General features: G+C 30.2%; 1 protein-coding gene across 17 annotated transcripts in view; it reads left to right on the forward strand.

The window, feature by feature from the left end:
• The window catches only part of LOC115223710 (collagen alpha-1(XXV) chain), a 242,380-nt gene extending 223,047 nt beyond the window's left edge, over positions 1-19,333 (forward strand). For 12 of the 17 annotated variants that reach the window (XM_036513374.1, XM_036513405.1, XM_029794403.2 and 9 more), the window contains 7 exons: positions 997-1,092; positions 3,543-3,578; positions 5,937-5,990; positions 6,970-7,023; positions 7,576-7,659; positions 11,986-12,082; positions 18,776-19,333. In XM_036513374.1, coding sequence (XP_036369267.1) covers positions 997-1,092; positions 3,543-3,578; positions 5,937-5,990; positions 6,970-7,023; positions 7,576-7,659; positions 11,986-12,082; positions 18,776-18,789 — 435 coding nt within the window. In that variant the 3' untranslated portion in view covers positions 18,790-19,333. The remainder of the gene's footprint in view (positions 1-996; positions 1,093-3,542; positions 3,579-5,936; positions 5,991-6,969; positions 7,024-7,575; positions 7,660-11,985; positions 12,083-18,775) is intronic. The other 5 variants (XM_036513365.1, XM_036513412.1, XM_036513397.1 and 2 more) reach the window with 5 other exon arrangements.
• The last annotated feature ends 806 nt before the right edge of the window (positions 19,334-20,139 follow it).

A 20,139-nucleotide genomic window follows, 5' to 3' on the forward strand; every position in this document is an offset into this window, starting at 1 on the left:
TTCTTTCTCTGTTCCTCACTTATCTCTCTTTCTCTCCCCTCACCTCCTTACTACATGATCCGTCCATCACTTCATATCTACATATCCCTTTGTCTCATACATTCTTCATTCCACCCCTTCATTCCTCTTTTTAAAGAAGTGCATCTAGTCCATATCATAGAGTGGTTGATTATAGGAAGAGTATCTAGCTAAATTCATGAACACTCCGATGCAATGATATGTGTGTGTGTGTGTATGTACATATATGTTTAATCTGAGGAATAGATATAATCAATTTCATGATTTAATTTTGCATTAGTGAATGGTTATATTTTACTAATTATGTGTCTGATTTTTGTTTTATTTGTTTTATGTAAGTATTTACCATTTAAAGTTTATAATGAAGTAGCCCAACTAATCTTCTTTATTAACACACACAAAAAAAGAAAAACTCATTCTAACCTGCATCTGACTTTTTTCAGATACTAATTTTAATCATTATTGAAATTTCATACATTGATTTTAGAATTTGTTTCGATTGTTTAATATTACTCAATTTTGACTTTGTGTGTGTGTGTGTCTCTCTCTCTCTCTCTCTCTCTCTCGCTCTCTCTCTCTCTCTCTCTCTCTCTCTCTCTCTCTCTCTCTCTCTATCTATCTATCTATCTATCTATCTATCTATCTCTCTTTCTCTCTCTCTCTATCTATCTATCTATCTATCTATCTCTCTCTCAATTTGAAATAAAACTCAGAAATTTTTTTTGCATATTAAGTTTGATAACTTTTTTAACGGTTATGTATATCCCAGATATACTTACATCCATTTTGTTATTTTATTAAACTTTCTTTTATCATAAATAGTTTAAACTGTAACTTTACAAATTTATTAACAAAGAAAATATCGATTTAAATATGTAATGCTGTGAACAAAATATATAACAGAATATTGAATCTAGTATGTAACAATAAAAAAGAAAAAGCATTCAAATGATTAAGTTACTATTTTCATCCTCACAGGGTCCTCCTGGTCCAGCAGGTATCCCTGGATTTGCTAAAGATGGTGCTCCAGTATGTGCTTGCTCTAAAGGAGAAAAAGGAGACCAGGGCAAGCCTGTATGTAGATTTCCACGCAATTTATAATTTTGTGTAATTGCTTGTTTTTATGTGCTAATTAACTGTTATTGGTGTAAGAGTCAATTTTGATTTTGTTCATCAATTTTACGTTAATTTAAATATGAGTTGTACTGAAAGTAATGCTAAAATAGACATAGCTTTTTTTTATTTAGTGGTATACATCATTTAAATTACACTTGTTGGTAGAGTAACTCTTCCTCTATAGTAAGTCTTATTTCTGTTCTTCATTGCTGGCAAATAATGGATTCTAAGCAGAAGCAACCTGTTATCATTAGTTGTTGATGAAGGAGGGGTGCAGGCTCTCCAACCTCCACAGAATGTTACAGGTTGTATACAGAGATGGTGCTGTTGACAAAAACAAAGTACATAGATGGACAAAGTTTAAAGAAAAGGAATATGCAGTGTGAGAATATCAGCTGCAGTCACTGACATGAATTGCTGGTGAGTGGAAATATTGATTTGAGCTAAAAGACAAGTCACAATCTGTGAACTTGAGGCACGACCCTGGGTTGAATCTACAATGCATTATAGAAGATGATGGAAGACTTTGGATGTTGGAAAGAGTGTGTGAAGTAGGCATCTTGGCTGTTGACAGTTTGAAGGAGAGAACAATGAAAAGTCTACCTTGATCTGCTGAAAGTGTTGGAATCCAATGTAGCTTTTTTTTCTGATCTTATGACAGGGGATGAAACATGGACATATCCTTATAATCTGGAAACAAAGGCTCATTCCATGGTATGGTATCAAGTCTCTTCTCCTAAGAAGTTAAAAGAGCCAGTGACCAAAGCAGAAAGTCACTGTGGCTGTATTTTGGAATGACACAATCATCCTCCTTGATTTTTTGAAATGTGGATGTACCAAGAACAATGCATTAAGACACTTCAAAACGCTTAGAGCAACCATTAAAAAGAAGAGACCAAATATGAATCTGAAAATTATCCACGTTCAGCATGGAAATGCATAACCACACACATCTTAACAATAAATCAGGCAGTCAGCAAAGTAATCCACCATGCAGCCCTGACCTGGTAGTCTCCAACTTACACTTCTTTGATCTAATGAAGGATTATCTTCAGGGACAGTGCTTTGACAACACAGATATGTTGAAAATGATGATGAAGTAAAGACTATGTCAATTAAGTAACACCTGTATGGAGGAAGAATTACCTTACTAACATGCACAATTTGAATGACTTATATCAGTTGTTACAAAAGTTATTCCCAATTTTGCATTACTTTTGGTCCAACTCTTGTGTAAATGCATAGTACCTTAATATCCTTATTTTCAAACATATTAACTATTTGTTATTCCTAATCAATATACCATTCTTCTTAAATGCATTTCTACTACTTATCAAAATCATTTTGTTGGAATTCAATATCAATCAAGTAATTTCTTTCCAGTGTTCCCTCATTTATTGCATGTACTCATTTTCATGTGATGTGCATGTCTAATAATCAGAATTAAGCTGTCATATTCTCAAGAAATAATTTGATTACAATCTAGTAATTTAGAGTACACTCTAGTAATTTAGAGAACTGCCTATCTCAGAGTAATATTTAATCTCTGTGAACATGAAAGAAATTACTAAAAATCAAAAATAAATTTCTTATACAACACCTTGCCATACATAAAATTTGCTTCTAGCAATGCTACACCAAACTTAGTCACTGCCTATGAATTGACAGAAACTTTGTTGGATCTAACCTAATTTTAGAGATATGCTGAAACATTAAACACAGTTTAGTAAAAGTATATTTACTACTGTTAAACATATCCATTATTTTTTAAAACAATTCTTACTAGTTTCTTGTTTTAATATTTCTACATCATTAACATTTAACTTATACATAAAGCTAACAATTTGAGTTAAAAACTGGAAGTAGTTTATTAATCTACTATTAATCTCTATATTCTACTTGTAATGAGATCAATATTAATAGTATAAATTTGGAAATAATGGTAATTGAAGTATTTAAATATAATTCCATTTGATTTACTGTCCTTTTTCTTTGCCACTAAAGACTATTTAAATATGATTTAATAAAATAATAATTGTTCAACTGCAAGAACAGAGCTTTTTCTAAAATATATAGGTTCCTTGCTACATACAACAATATAAAAAAATACATTATATTCATTTAATTAAGACAGTGGATAGCAAAATTCTTAGAGCAGTATTTAGTTACATCGCTTTACATTTTCAATTCAAAATTCCATCAAGGTCAACTTCACTTTTCATCCTTCTAGGATTGATAAAATAAGGGCCATTCAGGCACTAGAATTGATTTAATCAACTGCATTCATACCCACCAAGTTTGTGGCCTTGTATTATACTAGAAATTAATATTCATTTAATTAAAAGGAAGACATTATATAATATTTATAATATGGATTGTAATATTTTCTTTTTCATTCTTTATTGCAGGGAATAAATGGACTCAATGGCCCTCTGGGATTACGAGTAAGAAAATTTCATGTTATAACTAATTGTTTTCTATTATGCAATTAAGTGATCAGATTGGTCTTCATATAACCTCTACAACTGAGGCCACATATTGTGAAATTGTTACCTCATTTCTATACTCAAATTAGTTGCACTTTACATTTTGTTTTATTTGTGAAACTCAAGACATCCATCTCTAAAATCCATCCTACAATAAAATTATTGTTGATAAAGTTCTCACATTTTCATTCCTTTTTGTTTGCTTTCTTCACACAAACACACACTCACATCTCTGTCAGTGTGTGTGTGTGTGTGTTTCTGTTGATAAATAGACAACCATACAGATATGAAAGAAACTCTGTTCAAAATTGTAAACATATTTTCCAGTCATCTTTTTTTTTCTATTCATCTTCTATTACAATAGGTATGACAGTTATTTTCTAAAATAAAGCAAAATAGGTAGTAAAGTATCTAAGAAATTCATATATCTTTATTTTATAATAATGAAGAATTTCTTTTGTTGCAAAAGATGTAGAATGTGTGTATATGCCAAAGGAAGTTATTTTATGGCATTCTTTCATTTGAAGCAGGAAAGTTGTCAACTTGGTCATATGGGATCATATGATTGTTCATTAATTTCCGTAAAAATCTTTTATTTCTTTATGCTTTGAAGAGAGGAGAAAGTGAAAAGGCAACATTTGCTTTGAAGTGAGAGCAGAAAGTGAAGGATGTATGTGTATATGAAATTGATGTGTGTGTGTGAGAGAGAGAGAGAATGAGTAAAGGTGTGTGTTGTCATGTATGTATTTTTTGTATGTATGTGTGACATTCTCTCGTTCTCTCTCCCTCTTTCTCTCTCACACACACTATCTTTCATATGCATATACATAAATACATATGCATACATCTTTTTTGTATGTATGTGTGCATGTGCATGTGAGAGAGAAAGTGAGTAGCTGTATATCCTCATAACATATAGAGAAATGGATGTCTTTTAAAGTAGGCACTCGTAGAAAATGCAATGTCATCATTGTCATGGAATAAAATGTCATTTAGGATAGTTGAATTATAGAAAGATTATAATGTTAAATTTGTGTAATGCAAATATGTAAATGAAAATAAAGTTTATTTGTTAGCCAAAAGATTACTGAATCTTTTGATACCCCATATGTCAAAATCAGCAACTCAGTTTTCGAATGTATTTGTTAATTTCCGTAAAAAAATTTATTTCTTTATGATTTGAAGAGAGCAGAAATTGAAAGAGAAGAGAAAGTGAAAGATATATGGACGTGTGTGTGTGTGTGCGCGCACGCGCGAGCGTGCGTGAGAGAGGGAGAAGAGAGAGAGAAAGTGAATGAAAGTGTGTGTTACCATGTATGTGTAATTGGCACTCACTCAGTCTCTCTCTCTCTCTCTCTCTCTCTCTCTCTCACATATGCATGCACACATCTGACAGATACACATACATAAATACAAATGCATACATCTTTTTTTTTGTGTATATGTGTGTGTGCAATTTGAGAGAGAGAGAGAGAATGGATGACTGTATTTCGTCATAACATATAGAGAAATGGATGTCGTTTAAGGTACATACTCATATAGAAAATGTGATGTTGTCGTTGTCATGGTATAAAATGTTTACAATAGTTGACTTATAGAAAAGATTATAATGTAAAATTTGTATAATGCAACACTTTTACACCCCTCTCATTTTATCATGTAATAGCCCAACCCCTGTAGTTGGCCCATTATTGAATTTTATTGAAATTCAATTAGCCTATAATTGAACTGGGTATTAGTTCAACATGTATACAAAGTTTGGTGAAGATTGGTTCTCTGGTTTGGGCAGCAAGATTGTAACAGACAGACAGACAGAAATTACCATTTATATATAAGATTTAGTTTGGTTTACTTATTTGTTGTAAATGCTGCTTTTAGTCTGTCTTTTGCTTACGTGTTCTGTATTGTTCTCTCATTCATGATTCAACAAAGGTAACCAAAAATATTTTGCTTTTTGACATATATTTTGTATTTAATTTATGAATGTTATTTCAGTCACTCATTTTCAATTGGTTTCATGTATACAATAAACATTTCACAGTGAAATTGAATCAGTGAGTGTGTTAGATATTGAGACAGTATGACTCTCCCAAGACACAACAAAATTTCACAATTTATATCTATTTAAAGAAAAAAATAGACTTTCTATATTCATATTCAATATTACCCTTAATCAAAAATAATCTACAATATTCCATTTATAACTGAGCATAGTAGAGCAATAATATGTGGTGTTCTTTAATTAAGAAATTGTGTTGGAAAAAATCAATATCTTTTCTCTGAAATTTACCAAAAATTGTATATTTGTACTCTCAGGGACCCGCTGGACCTAAAGGGGTTAAAGGTGATGTAGGTGCAACAGGACCACGTGTAAGTCACTTTTTTATGCTCAACCAACTAATATCTGTCGTGAATACTTTAAACTATTGTTTAAAGCATTTTAAACTATTGTTTGGTTACTTACAACATATATTACAACAATTTTGTATGCTCTTTTTTTATTACCTTTGTTTTAACTTTTGCTTGGTTTACTTTAAATTATGGTGATCTTAGTTTAAATAAGAAAAGTGTATACTTTGTTGTATGTAGAGTAATAGAATGTCAGCAGCAATTTCAACAATAAAGATGTATTACCAAAGAGAAAAAAAACCTTTTGTTCTATTTAGAAAGTTATTGAAGAGTAACTGGATGGGATTTCTCATGATAATAACCAGCCTCATTATTAGCATTGGCAATTTTGTGGTCAATCTTTTCTCCAATTTAAAACATAAATATTAAGTAAAAAAAAAAGGTTGTTAGCCAACAAATCTCTACAATTATACTGAATCCTTGTTGAACTTTACCTAACGTTATTGTGGTTGTAGGATTAAAATACTAAACTACTGATCAAAATCTTGCTACAGCCAGTATGTTGAATTCCTTCCTAGCAAGATACGAAATTTTTGCTTCCCTGAACAACAAAAGGATATTCCAGTCTTCATGTTTGATGGTAACAAGTGCATCCAGCTATTAAATAATTTATCTTATTCCAAGCAAACTAGTACTTAAACATGATGGAAGATTGTGTTAAAAGTGAATAATGCTGAAACTAGCTTTGCACTAATAAATACCAATTGAGTAGTTTAAAAAATTATGAAGAATAAAACTAAAATACAAAGAAAAAACTTTATCAAATAATTATCTTCTTATTTCATTTAAATTTGAAACATGAATTTTAAATTGTTCAATTGATATTGATAATGAAATAAAGATAAGATTGATAACAATATGGAGAACTGTATTAATATCAAAACCTTTATGCATTAACCATTTCAAATAGTTTAACAATTTGGTGGAACTCTTTTTTCAGGGACCAAAAGGTAAAAGAGGCAGGCGTGGTGGAAAAGGAGAAAAAGGAGACCAGGTTAGTAGGTTCTATTTTATTAAATATTAATACTAGTAGGTTTATCTTGACGCATAAATTACACTCAATGCATTCATTTAAACATATCATGCACTTATGCACTTTTAAAGCTAACTTAAACTTTTTTCCCAAAAATTTACAATATTATACTAAAAATCTTATTAGGCTTTGAGATTTATAATGTTTGTGTGTGGTACAAACGTTTTATTTTTGTTTTTATTTTCATCCCTTTTACCCACTTCATTCTAACTCTTTTATATTCTAAAATTTACCATAACTTGGTTGCTGGTACTATATACTTAGTTTGATATAATAAATATAACAACTAAAAAAATTAAATATATATAAATAAAATATGTTCAGTGAATTTAAGCCATATGGTTTCATGGAATTTAACTCGCTAGTTTAGGATAAACTTATCTAATGTTTTAAGAATTAGCAATTAGTTTATTTAGAGTTTTATAGAAATAAGGGTTCCAACCAGGCTATGGTATAAGGAGTATCTAAGTGATGGCTGCTTATTATACTGCCTACCAATAATCAATCCTACAGGGGATTCCTGGCTTAGATGCTCCATGTCCTGTTGGACCAGATGGCTTACCTTTACCAGGTTGTGGGTCACATCATCCAGCACAGGTAAACTGTTTTCGCATGTTTCTTGCATGGATGGTAGCAGCATGTGCATGTTTATTGATAGTCTTCCAGCATAGACATACTTGTCTATTTGGTCCTACTGGTCTGCCACGCCCTGGTAATGGAACCTTCCAAGTTTCAACATTCAGCTTACCATCAGCATTTTCTAAACAGAAAATATATACATCAAACTTATTTTGTTAGACTGAAAGTTATTTACTTAACATTTCATAAGTCACATAATACGTTTTAATTATAATCATTATAGATATATTAAAAGAAATATAATAAGAAAAGATTTATTTCTTTGTTCTTTAAAAAAATTATAAGATATTGGATTAATATCTCATAATCAAATAAATTAAATAACTGATTTTATTTGTTTGTAATATCAGTAATATAACTGTATTTACTTGAGTCTAAAAAAATCTAGATGATAATAAATATATTTCAACATTTAATTTGCTATTTTTTCAATTCATTTTAAATAAATTTTTATTAGCATATAAGCATCAAAATAACATTTTTAACATAACATCAGTTTAATGATAGACTATTCCATCTGTAAATGTAATATTTAAAAGCTTCTTGACTATCTCAATTATGATAAAAGAATTTGTGTGCCATTTGTGCGCACGTGTATTAAACAAATCAGATGTAATTATTTTAAAGTGTCTATCTAGTACTTTTTAGATAGATGGAGTTTTTAAATATTTATAAATATTTAGATTTGTCTTTTTCAAGCTACTAAACTTGTGCCTTTTGAATTTAATACAACTAATTTCAACAAAAATTAATTGTTAACAGCTTGATGTTAAATGCAAAATAAATTATTGTTATAAAATCTAGTAAACTCCATAAGGTAAGTACTAGCATGGCTGTCTTCTCATACATGATCAAAATGCTAATCTTGCTATAATCACATTACAAACACCTGAATTATTTGCACATGCATACATCTTGAATTTAAACACAAGTTTTTCAACCTAAATTCCCAGCACACTAAGCACGTTACTCTGAAAATTAGTTTCAGTAATATATTTAATTGTTTCATTTATTGCTGTCATGACTGGCAAGATTTTTCAGCATAGAATCAATTTTTATCAAAGTTAAGAAGTCAAGTGAAAATAAAAACTACTCTTCTATTAAAGTATATTCATTTCATTTGCTAATAATTTCATAAAATTGTCATTTCATATGATTACGTTGATTTCAGGAATTTCTGTTTGGGTTTTAGCTTCCTGACTCACTTTTTATCTAACTACATACTCTCAGAATTTGAGACAGGAAGAAATGTGGTGGTCATTAGACCAATTCCTAGTGTTTCATATAATTTTTTTTTTTTTTAATGTATAGTTCTGTGGCAAAAGTATCTACTGATACTTATATATTATGTGAAATATTTATTTATTTTATAAGAGGAACTTCATAGTTTTTCTTCTTTAGTATTTTTTATTAACTTCTTAATATTTATTGCTTGTATTATTGAAGAGCATGAATTTCACTCCTAAAAATCTGAGGATTCATCCTTATATTAGAGACAGTATACATATATTAAAAAATGGCATGTAACTTTTACTTATGCAACTTTCAAACTATGCTTAATTTTTTTTTTTTTTTAATGGTTTTTCTATTTTTCATATTAACATAAATAACTCTGTAAATTTATTTGAATAAAGTGTTGCAGTATGAGTTTTGCTGCAGCAATTTAATAAAGTAGACTTGTCGTAGCTGTTTTTAGCTCAAGTGTCCTCAAACCTAAAAGCAAAATTAATTATCTAGTTCTTATGACGAGCATCTTTATCATTAACTTTTATATAGATCTATTATTATACTGTTGTAAGTTTGAAGTAACATAAAACCAAAATTTCATTTAAAAAAATATAATTGCTTTTATTTGTAATTTCTTGGTACCTACTTTTAAAGATAAGTGTGCTTCATTTTACTCTCTTGTGTAAGCATATTTCTTAATGGATATTTGAGATAATTTTTTATTAATAAATAAATGATATACCAATCAATGAGAAATCAGATTTATTATCACTATCAATGAAGTTGAGCATGTTCAATCCAATACTGATGGATAGAATTTTGGTGTAAAAACTATGATGTGCTATAAAGAGTAAAATAGTTGAAATCTTCGGTTGTCAACTTTATTAATAACAATATATGAATATTAGTTTTACATTCATGATAGCTGGTTTGGCATAATTTTTGCAGCCTGGAGCAAATATTTTTACATCCTAATAATTTTTATATCAACTGCACAACTGAAAATAAATAGTATGAACAATACATGTCATCTCTCCTTATATATAACTGATGATAATAGAGATGATTTCTTTCTTCATCAAAAAAGGCTATTCTTCATAAATCAAATAATTATTGCTAACTGAATCAATTCTAGTACATAGTAATGTATGATATATTGATTTCTGATGAAGGTTTGAGGCTGCTCATTTTAGTGGAAGGGAAAAGTTGATTAGATCAACCCCACTCAAACTTATTTTACTGATCCTAAAAGGCTGAAAGCCAGTCAGCCATGGCAAAATTTGAATTCAGGACATAAAGAGATATAACTAAATACCATATGACACTCTCTTCATCACCCTGGTTGTGCTTATCTACTGCCCACTTATTGTATTAATATATGTATAACTAGAGGGTACAATGTTAATTTTCATTGTTTTATTCAAAGTCTAGAGTGCTGATCATAGCACAAGTCTGGCTATAACCTGAATAGTAGTAGTAGTAGTAGTAGTGTAGTAGTAGTAGTAGTAGTAGTAGTAGTAGTAGTAGTAGCAGCAGCAGCAGCAGCAGTAGCAGCAGCAGTAGTAGTAGTAGTAGCAGTGGTGGCGGCGGTGGATGTTGTAGTAGTAGTGGTAGTAGTAATAGTAGTAGTAGTATTAGTAGTAGTAGTGGTGGTGGTGGTGGTGATGATAAGGGTTTCAAATTTTGTCACAAAGCCTGCAATTTCAAGGGGCAATGGCTAGTCAATTACATTGACCCCAGTACTTGACTGGCATTTTATTTTATCAACCCCAAAAGGATGAACAGCAACGTTGACCAAGCCAGAAGAAATAAATGCTGCTTAGCATTTTTCTGTTGTGCCTACAATTCTTCTAGCTCAACACCTTGATGATAAATAAGCATGACATTTCCTATTTATAAATGAAAAGTTATGAAAACTTCAGTTTAAAACAATATAATCAAAAGAACAATTTCAATGAATGATAAAAATGTCCATTTAAATTACAATACTTAGTTTCCTTCATAGTCTTTTGTGTACATAAAAAATAAAGTTATTTTTATTATTAACTCTATTATCTTTTATGTGCATGGAAAAATATATGTCTGAAAAGGACAACTGCCAATAAATTTTCTGTATTTCTTAGGTCAGAGAAAATACACTATCAAGATAATGTAGTGTACTTACAATGGTATTTGCCGAAGTTTTATATTTTGTGAAGAATAAGTGACTAGAAGAAATTCTGAAGTGAAGAATGAATTGTTGCATGTTTGGTAAACACTCAGAAACATAAAAACAGGATCTGTACAGACAGCATGCAGAATTACTCAAAGAATTACTAGAATTACTAGAATTCTCTTGATGTTGTTGAAACTATACTTTGTTGAAACTATACTTTGAGTAATAAGGAAGTATTTTCTCAATAAAAGCTTCTAAATCCAAAGTATATTACAAATGCTTGATGTATTTGTTACTATCATTTTTAGTTCTTGCATCATGTTTAATTTTTTTACAAACCTTATCACAAATAATTAATATCAGAACCCTATGAATTAGTTATCAGAATCTACTACAAATAATAATAATAATAAAGAGCAGGAGACAATGTTATGAATATAATCAAGTTTCATTCTTGTTTGCGAAACTTGATTACATTTATTATATCATAAACATTACTTTAATTGTATATATGAATCTACATATATTGTCTACTCATCCAGTAAATAAAAAAAACTTTATATAGCCTACAGACAAAAAAAAAACCATCCAAAACTCTGTTGTCACTTTATTTCCATTATACTTATCCTTAATAAAAATATTTCCATAATAGTAAAGTTTCAAGACTCCAGGTTCTGAAAAACCAAAACAGAAACCATTACCTTATCCATCTATTAGCCAGTTACTAAAAAAACCTTCAGAAAGGTTTTTTTAATTGATATTATGTACATATTCTATATTTATATTTAATTATAGTATATTATGATTATAGACATGTGCTGGAGTTAATAGTAACAAAAGTTTTAACATTTTTTTTTACAGTTTTTCATATATATGCTTGTGCTTCTTTTCATTCACTGCAGGTTTTTACCAGCTTAAATCCATCAATGACTGCTGAACCAACTAAAATGACTTCTTCTAGTTCCATAAATGAGGAGAAACTTAGTAATGGCCCTGTTTGTGTGTATTTCTTTATTTGGTTCGATGTCTTATGCAATATTCAACTCATAATACTTCTATCTTAAGTATAATGTATTGCATTCTTTAAGCTGTCTGTCTGAGTTTCTTATTGTTGATTTTTCTTCCTTTTGTTTTCTTCTGGGTTACTATCTCACTTTTTTGTCTTTGCATATTTGTTTGAATTTTTTGCATTAAGAATTTCTGGAAACTTCTCTTCTGCTACTATCTTGTTAGAAATTCAGAAAAATATAAAGTCATGGTACAGACCATATAAAAGCAAAGTAATTTTTTAGTAAAGTAAAATAATTTGTGTTAGATAGAAGTCAAGAATAGAATCTAATTTTAGTAACAATAGGAGTAACAAACACAATTTTGTTAAGTTTGACACACCTCTGTTGTCCAGTAATTATCATACAATAATTAGTAAAATTAAATTTAAAATTTTCAATTTTACTCAAATATTTGTCAGTAAAATACAGCACTATTACTATAGAAATGGATAAATAGTTTTAATTATGCTTCTGCTGAATATAACCTGAATAAAATTATTCTATAGATCAAGAAAACTGGAAATTAGTTGATATAGTATGATTATGTTATAATTTCCAGTAGTAAATTTTGTCTTTCTCTCTATAAAAATGGTTCCAAGTTTTTCCCACTGAGTGGTACTTTGAGCAAGTGTCTTCAGCCATTGCCTCAAGTTGGCAATGGAATTTAATAGATGTAAGCTATATGGAAGCTCATCATATATATGTGTGCAGTGGTATGTGTTTGTATCTTTTACTAATATATATCAGTGAAAGGTATAAATATTACTAAAAGTCAGTGCTCTCATCACTTTTACTGTCAGAAATGCAATGAACCAGTAATTGCTATTCTTCACAAATAGTGATATCAAATAAATAAAAGTTCTTTCAAACATTTTGGTTCTAGATTAGTATCTTTAAAAAATTCTACATTCTTCAAACTAATTGTTTTAAAATTCATAATTTTTATATTATTTGCTGTATATAGCCTTTAATATTATTTATTTGCCATTTTGGTTTAAATTGTGTAGTTTACATTTAATAAGTGTATTTTTCTGTATTTTCTCTTGAAAATTCCTATAGATGTTAAGAGGCTTCTTTTCTGTGCATGCTCTATATTTTCTCAATATTTTCTTTAATTCCTCATTGCATGTCTCTTTGTCAAATGTTTAATTAGTTTAATACATTCTCAGAAATTCGGAAACAACCAGTTTAACTGTTTAGAAAAGAAATTTTGGAATCACAAATAGTGGTTTTAAAAGCAAAATCCCAAAAGTTACAGATGATTTGAAAATTATTAAATGCAAAGTGCTGTAAAGCAAGAGATAAGCTCCCAAAACTTAGTCTATTAATACTCAATTCATTGAAAGATACAATTTCAACAATGTTTTTTCCATATATGGTTTGGATGGATTAGCAAAATAATTTTCCTGTTTTTTGTAAGTTCCTGATTCACTCTGATGTCTTTCAATTAAAATTTCATTCTCTCAGTTTTCATACAACTGCTTTTATATTCTGTCACTGATAGATGTATAGCCCACCACCAAGTGCAAAACATTGTTTGACTTCTGCAATGCAACAATGATAGCTTTTATCTGTGCCAAACTCTTAAAAACACACACACACACACACTCTCTCTCTCTCTCTCTCTCTCTCTCTCTCTCTCTCTCTCTCTCTCTCTCTCCCTCTATCTATCTATCTATCTATTTATCTATTTATCTATCTCCCTCTCAGTTTATCATCTTAATTTTCTTCCAGCTGCTTGCCACACAACTGGAAACTTATTGTAATGCATCATATTTCCAAAAAGAACAAACTCTTAAGTCTTCCAAATTACAGACTTGTTTCTTTCAAATCAATCATCTCAAAGATGTTGGAAAGGATTGATAAAATTTTCCAAATCAAATGGTTTTAAAGTAATCTTAACACAAACAAAAGTTTTAGTTATCAGGAAAGAAGACAAGACTTTATTGCTATGAAAGAAGTGGCCATGCTCAAAAGGCAGTAGTTTGGAATGCCATAAGTGTCTAATGTTAACTATAGAGTCACGAGATGTACTGGGATCACAGATAGGCTGTGAGAGAGAAAAAGGATTTCATATGTAAAAGATGCACAGGATTAATTATCAGTAAGAGCACTCATGATGCATTTTTTCTTTCAAATACTTGATGGGCTCCATAGAAACAGTTGATAGCTTCTGTTACCTTGGTGATTAGATTAACAATAGAGGAGGCTGTTTTGGAAGCATAATATCTTGAATAATGACTGTGTGGAAAAATTCAGGAACTATTATTTCAATTGGCGATATTGGGTTTTTCCACTGATTATCAGTTAGTTTGTATGATGTTGTACCCAAAGTATGGCATTCCATGGTTGTGAAACATGGACATTGAATATGGAAGATGTGTAAAGGCTAGAAGTGAGCAGTCTCCGCTTGATATGTAATGTTACTGTCAAATGGATTTGAGAGAAAACAAGCTACAAGAAGCAGCAGAGGTAATATGTTAAAGAGAAGACTGAGCTAATATAAACAGGTGATGTGTATGGAGGATGACAAGTGAGTAAAGAAGTGCCAAGTGACCCAAATTTTAAAACACCTGCAAGAAAGAAAGATCGAGGAGGGCATGGAGAGGAATGGTGAAAGCTGATCTCATTACATTAAAACTTAAGAAAGAGATGATCAGAGGCTACAACAAATGGAGATATGCTTTACTGGAGAACATCCATCCACCCATTTGTTTCTGTACCAACTCTGTTTCCAACACCAATTCATACAAAAGTTTCATATGAAAAACGATGTGATATTTGCAGTTTTAAACATTAGAGCAGCACTTTTTGAGACCTGCATCAAGGGTTGTGCTCTTATATTGCACAACTACTCAGCACTGTGTTTTGCTTGTATCAAGAGGAAACAAAAAGTATAAATAAAGATAAAAATAAAATTGGATATTTTTTTACATCTGAAGAACTGCAATCTTCCTTCAGACAAAAGCCTAAGTTGAGTGCTGCATTGGAAATACTCCATCTTTCTACTCTGCTTGTTTTGTCTGACTTAGGCATATATATATATATATATATATGCCTACGGTCCTGGAAGAGTGGAAAGAAACCTGTTCTGTTCTGGCACCTTTCCAACGTTTACCTCTCAATTCCAAAATAAAGCTACCTCCCTTTCTACTGTAGCTCACTTGGTCAAAGATCTTGCTCTTGCAGGTTGCATGGTGATCTCACTAGTGCAGGTACAGCAAGCAAAATACTTTGTACACCTTGTAAAAGAGTTGGCATTAGGAAGAACACTCAACCAAAGCCATGCCAAAACAGACATTGGGAGTACACTGCAGTCCTCAGACCATTTAGATCTTGTCAGACTATCCAGCCTATACTTGCATGGAAGATGGATGTTAAATGAGAATAATGATGTATACATATAAGCTGTTTTAACTTGTTATGCTATATGGGCAGATTGTATGAAGGCATCAGATGTGTTATAAAATGCTGAGTTGTTTTTCATCGCATGAAACTAGTAATAGCTCATAAAAATATATAATAAAAAATAAATGCGCCCTTTTAAAGCCTAGCCAGGCTCATGGGCCCGGTTTCCCAGTTTCTATGGCACGTGTATTCCCCAGCTGGATGGGACGCCAGTTCACCGCAGTGTTACTCAATTTTGCCAGCTGTGTGGACTGGAGCAGCATGAAACAAAGTGTTTTGCTCAAGAACACAACGCATCGCCCAGTCCAAGAATCGAAACCACAATCTTACGATCATGATGCTGACACCCTAACCACTAAGCCATGCGCTTCCACATAAAAATATATACTGTGTGTATATTAAGTAATATACATACATACATACATCATATATACATACATACATCTGCTATGTATGTATGTGTGTTGTAAGTTTGTAAATATGCAATAGCTATATGTTGCAAATAAGTCCCCACATTCTTTATTCCCATTCTACATTTTGTTTTGAAAACATCACTGCTCTTTAATTCATGTGTTTTCCCCTAATTTATAATGAAACAAAAGTCTACTTCCTTTCTTTTCCACTATTATTTGATGAGTGTAGCTCTTCCATGCCTTATCAAAAGATTGTCACATGTATACGTTTACTAGTATGTTGTCTTTGTGTTCTTAGTCCTTGTCTTTGTACATCCATCACCAGAGAAATAGTACCATGGAATTTAACATCTTTAGGCTTTAAACATGCTGAAACCATGTTGATTTTAGTCTTCATTGCTAATGAGAGAATTTCCATGTTATGTCTTGTTAGCTGTATATTCAACAATTTCCTAATAAATCTTTTACACCTCACTTACTACAATTTAATATTTTCCTGCCTTTTTGCAATAATTTAAACTTTGCAAAACAGGTTATTCCTTAAAGCTTGACTTCAAATACATACATAGTGTATGGAATCTTTTTGCATATTCATACTTGAAACTAACTTCTGTTTACTTCATTGTTAACCTGCACATTAGCTCTGTAATTTTATTGTCCTTCATATAATCTTATTTACCACTATCATTGTTTTGATATACTTTTTTTATCTAGTGGTATTAGCACCATTCCCAACAGGTACTAAGCGTGAAATTTGAAAATTTTTTCTCTAATATCAAATGTGAAATTCTGTCTATACTGCGTCACTATTTAAATTAAATCCCATGGATGTGTTTTTCTCTTTCTCTCTCTCTCTCCCTCTCCCTATCTTTCTCTCTCTCTGTCCCTCTCATGTATTACTAAAATTTTAAACTTAATGTATTCCTAAATAATCTACCTTCTTAAAGAGGTAAAATATACTTTCCATCACCTACTCCATCTGCATGTTATTTATTCTGGTGTTACAATAACCAATTGCCAACTTCTGTCGACATTATCATTAGGTAATGCAGCATGTGGTCAAAGCATCTACTCTCTTCCTACTTCTCTGTTGTCTCATTTATTTATCTTGGTAATATGTTAGCTCTCTTGCTTCAAACCCTTCTACAAGATTAATTTTTCCAATTATAATAAGATAGCGAGTACCCATCATCTTACAAAATTACTGATGCTACAATAAATACATTCCAGTTTCTTCTTTTATTTCTACTAATTCAGCTAAATGAAATATACTGTACTAGAAGCCTGCCCAAACTATGATAGCATGAAAAAGATAACAGTTGTTAAGATGAAAATGTTATTGGTGTGATTTATTTCTTGTTTTCCTAATTAAATATAGTTGTTTATAATGTTTAGTAATCTTTGTTTCTTACCCTTAACATGCCGATTTACCTTCCTTATTCAGTTTTATATTGAAAATAAAACTATTGGTACATATCTTATTTTTTTCTTTCCAACCATTCTTTTTTTTTTCCTATTAACTGCTCACAGCACTTCAATATCATAGAGCCAGGTCATGATATGGAGATGAAAAAAAAACTTATGTTGTCCCTTACAAAGACTTGACAATTTTGTCTTCATTTTTAAACATTACTAGCTGCCTTTTGATAACTTTTACATCAGCTTTCTTTAGTATGATTTTGTTTTTCAACTATCAGTGGTATATTGCTAATATCAATGTTTTACATTTTTGCAAAACAAGTTAGGTTTTAATGATAAAAACCATGCCTTAATTGTATGTAGTATTTCTTATTAGATACAAATGATATTTTGGGCTGGAAATATCAAGTTTGCATTTCATTCAACCCAAGAAATAAGTCTCGTTTTATTTTTCCATACTAATAAACATCTCAGATTCTCCTCACAAGGAAATATTGAAATTTGTTTCCCCTCATGTTAGTGTAAATATTACACTCAAAATACTTTTCTATTTCACTAAATAATATATTGCCTTATAACTCCTTTTATAACATTACAATATAAGGCTCTGTCTGTCTGTGTCTGTGTGTGTGTGTGTGTGTGTGTGCATGCATGCTTGTGTGTGTGTATGTGCCCATGTATGTGTGTTTGTTTTGAATTTTCAAAAGCTACTTGCATGTTGTTTGTTTTTCAGTTTTCTTCCTTTCATTTTTTTTTGTTAAAAATAATAAGCAAGAGCTTAATTATAGCATGATGTTTTGCCATTCTTCAATTCTCTATGTTTGTTGTCCTGCAGGTAACCAGTTTTATACTTTGGTCAGTTGGGTCTAATTCAACTGCTTTTTTTGTTTTTCCTTTTTTTTATGAATTTTTTATTTGAAACATAAAATTTGCTATATTATAGGATGTAACTACATTTGTAAATGCTACATCAATCTTTCTTCTTCCTAAATATTCTAAACCTTCAGTCAATAAATAAATTTATCAAATAGCCCAGATAAATGCTTTTATTAAAATACAGTTATTTATAGTCATACTTTTAGCCAACACACTCATACTGTCTATATCATTAAGTGCTTTCATTCATGCAAATTAAAATAAATAATTTAGAAGTGTAAAACTTGCAATTATATATGTAGAGAAGGAAGTGACACACACACAAGTACGTATACCCACAGATGTTTGTGTTTGATACCTATATTTAACTCCTATGATGAATAACAGTAAATTTATTATAACTAATTATACATTTAAATTTAAATCTATATTACTTAAACAGAATGTAAAGGTCTTAAGTATCAGATATTTTGTTAAGATTTAGTATCTTTAAAGTAATTACTGTCCTTTTGTTTTTGTTTTTCCAGTGATCCAGGAATAAGCTTATTTTAAATGGCCCAGCTGTATATAATGAAAGTAAAAGAAACAAAAAGACCGAGTAAATTACACTGTAAGCAGAAATGTCATTGTCCAAGTAATGACAGACCAGGATACAAGAATTTTCTGAACTTGCCCTATGCGTAAAAGGCAAGCATCAAGTATGATCCCATCATTTTGACTGTGTGAATTGGAGAGAAACATAAAAAACAACAAATAACTAAATAAAAAAAAATCATGCATGAAAAAAAAAGGAACATTTTCTAACTGTGTTCATCAATCAGTCATTTCAATAAGCATTTTACAGAAAATAATTATGAGCATCTTATTGTAAATAATTGTTCAAATACAAAGGATTGTATAGTGATATATACATCACTAAAGACATAAGAATGGTGTAAATTTTTTTGTTACCTCGTAATGCAGGGATACTGTAGTATAAATAAATAATGGTTATACTGATGTAAGTTTTGGTTGGTTCTCAAGAATTGTAAGTTAGTCCATAAAACAAAAAAGACTTTTCAGCCTTTACTTACAGAAAAAAAAAAGCAAAGTTACATTTCCCTTTTTTTCCCTTTTTTTTTTCATTTCCATTCTTTTACCTCTTTCCTTTAGATATATGTGTTAGATAGCAGGAAAATCATAAAAATGTTCTTTGTGTTCATTTCTATATAATGGAACAGCTCATTAATTCAAATGACAAGCCCTTACCTGCTGCCTTATGTCTTTATTCTAGTGCTACAGTGCTTCACCATGTGCTTTACTTTGCATTTATATGGACAAAAGATCTTGTAATTGTGCGTCTATATATATATATATATATATATATATAATATATATATATATGCATATATATATGCATATATATATATATATATATATATATATATATATATATATATTATATATATATATATATATATGCATATATATATATGCATGTGTGTGTGTATCTGCATATAAATGTATTTACATATGTGTATATACATGCACTCTTATTTGGAAGTGTATTTATATGTGTGCATATAAGATGCATGGGTGTATGTACATATGTAAATATATGTTTATATTGCATCTACATATTCACATATGTATTCATGTAGATAGATAAATGTGGGTATATGTGTTTATACATTTAAATATTCAAGAAATTGTATCTTTAAAAAAAAATATATTAATTTATATAACCAAGACAGAATCAGAAAATTTTTTTCTGCTTATGTCTATTTGATCTTTTTTTGCAATTGAACTAGTGTTGGGTCGTTACTGGTATTTTCTTATTCACTGCTATTAATGTTCTAAGTATAATAAATTTGACTAAAATATTAATGATATTAGTTATTAAATTTTATTT

The sequence above is a fragment of the Octopus sinensis genome, linkage group LG2 (assembly GCF_006345805.1).
Source record: "Octopus sinensis linkage group LG2, ASM634580v1, whole genome shotgun sequence".
NCBI lineage: Eukaryota > Metazoa > Mollusca > Cephalopoda > Octopoda > Octopodidae > Octopus > Octopus sinensis.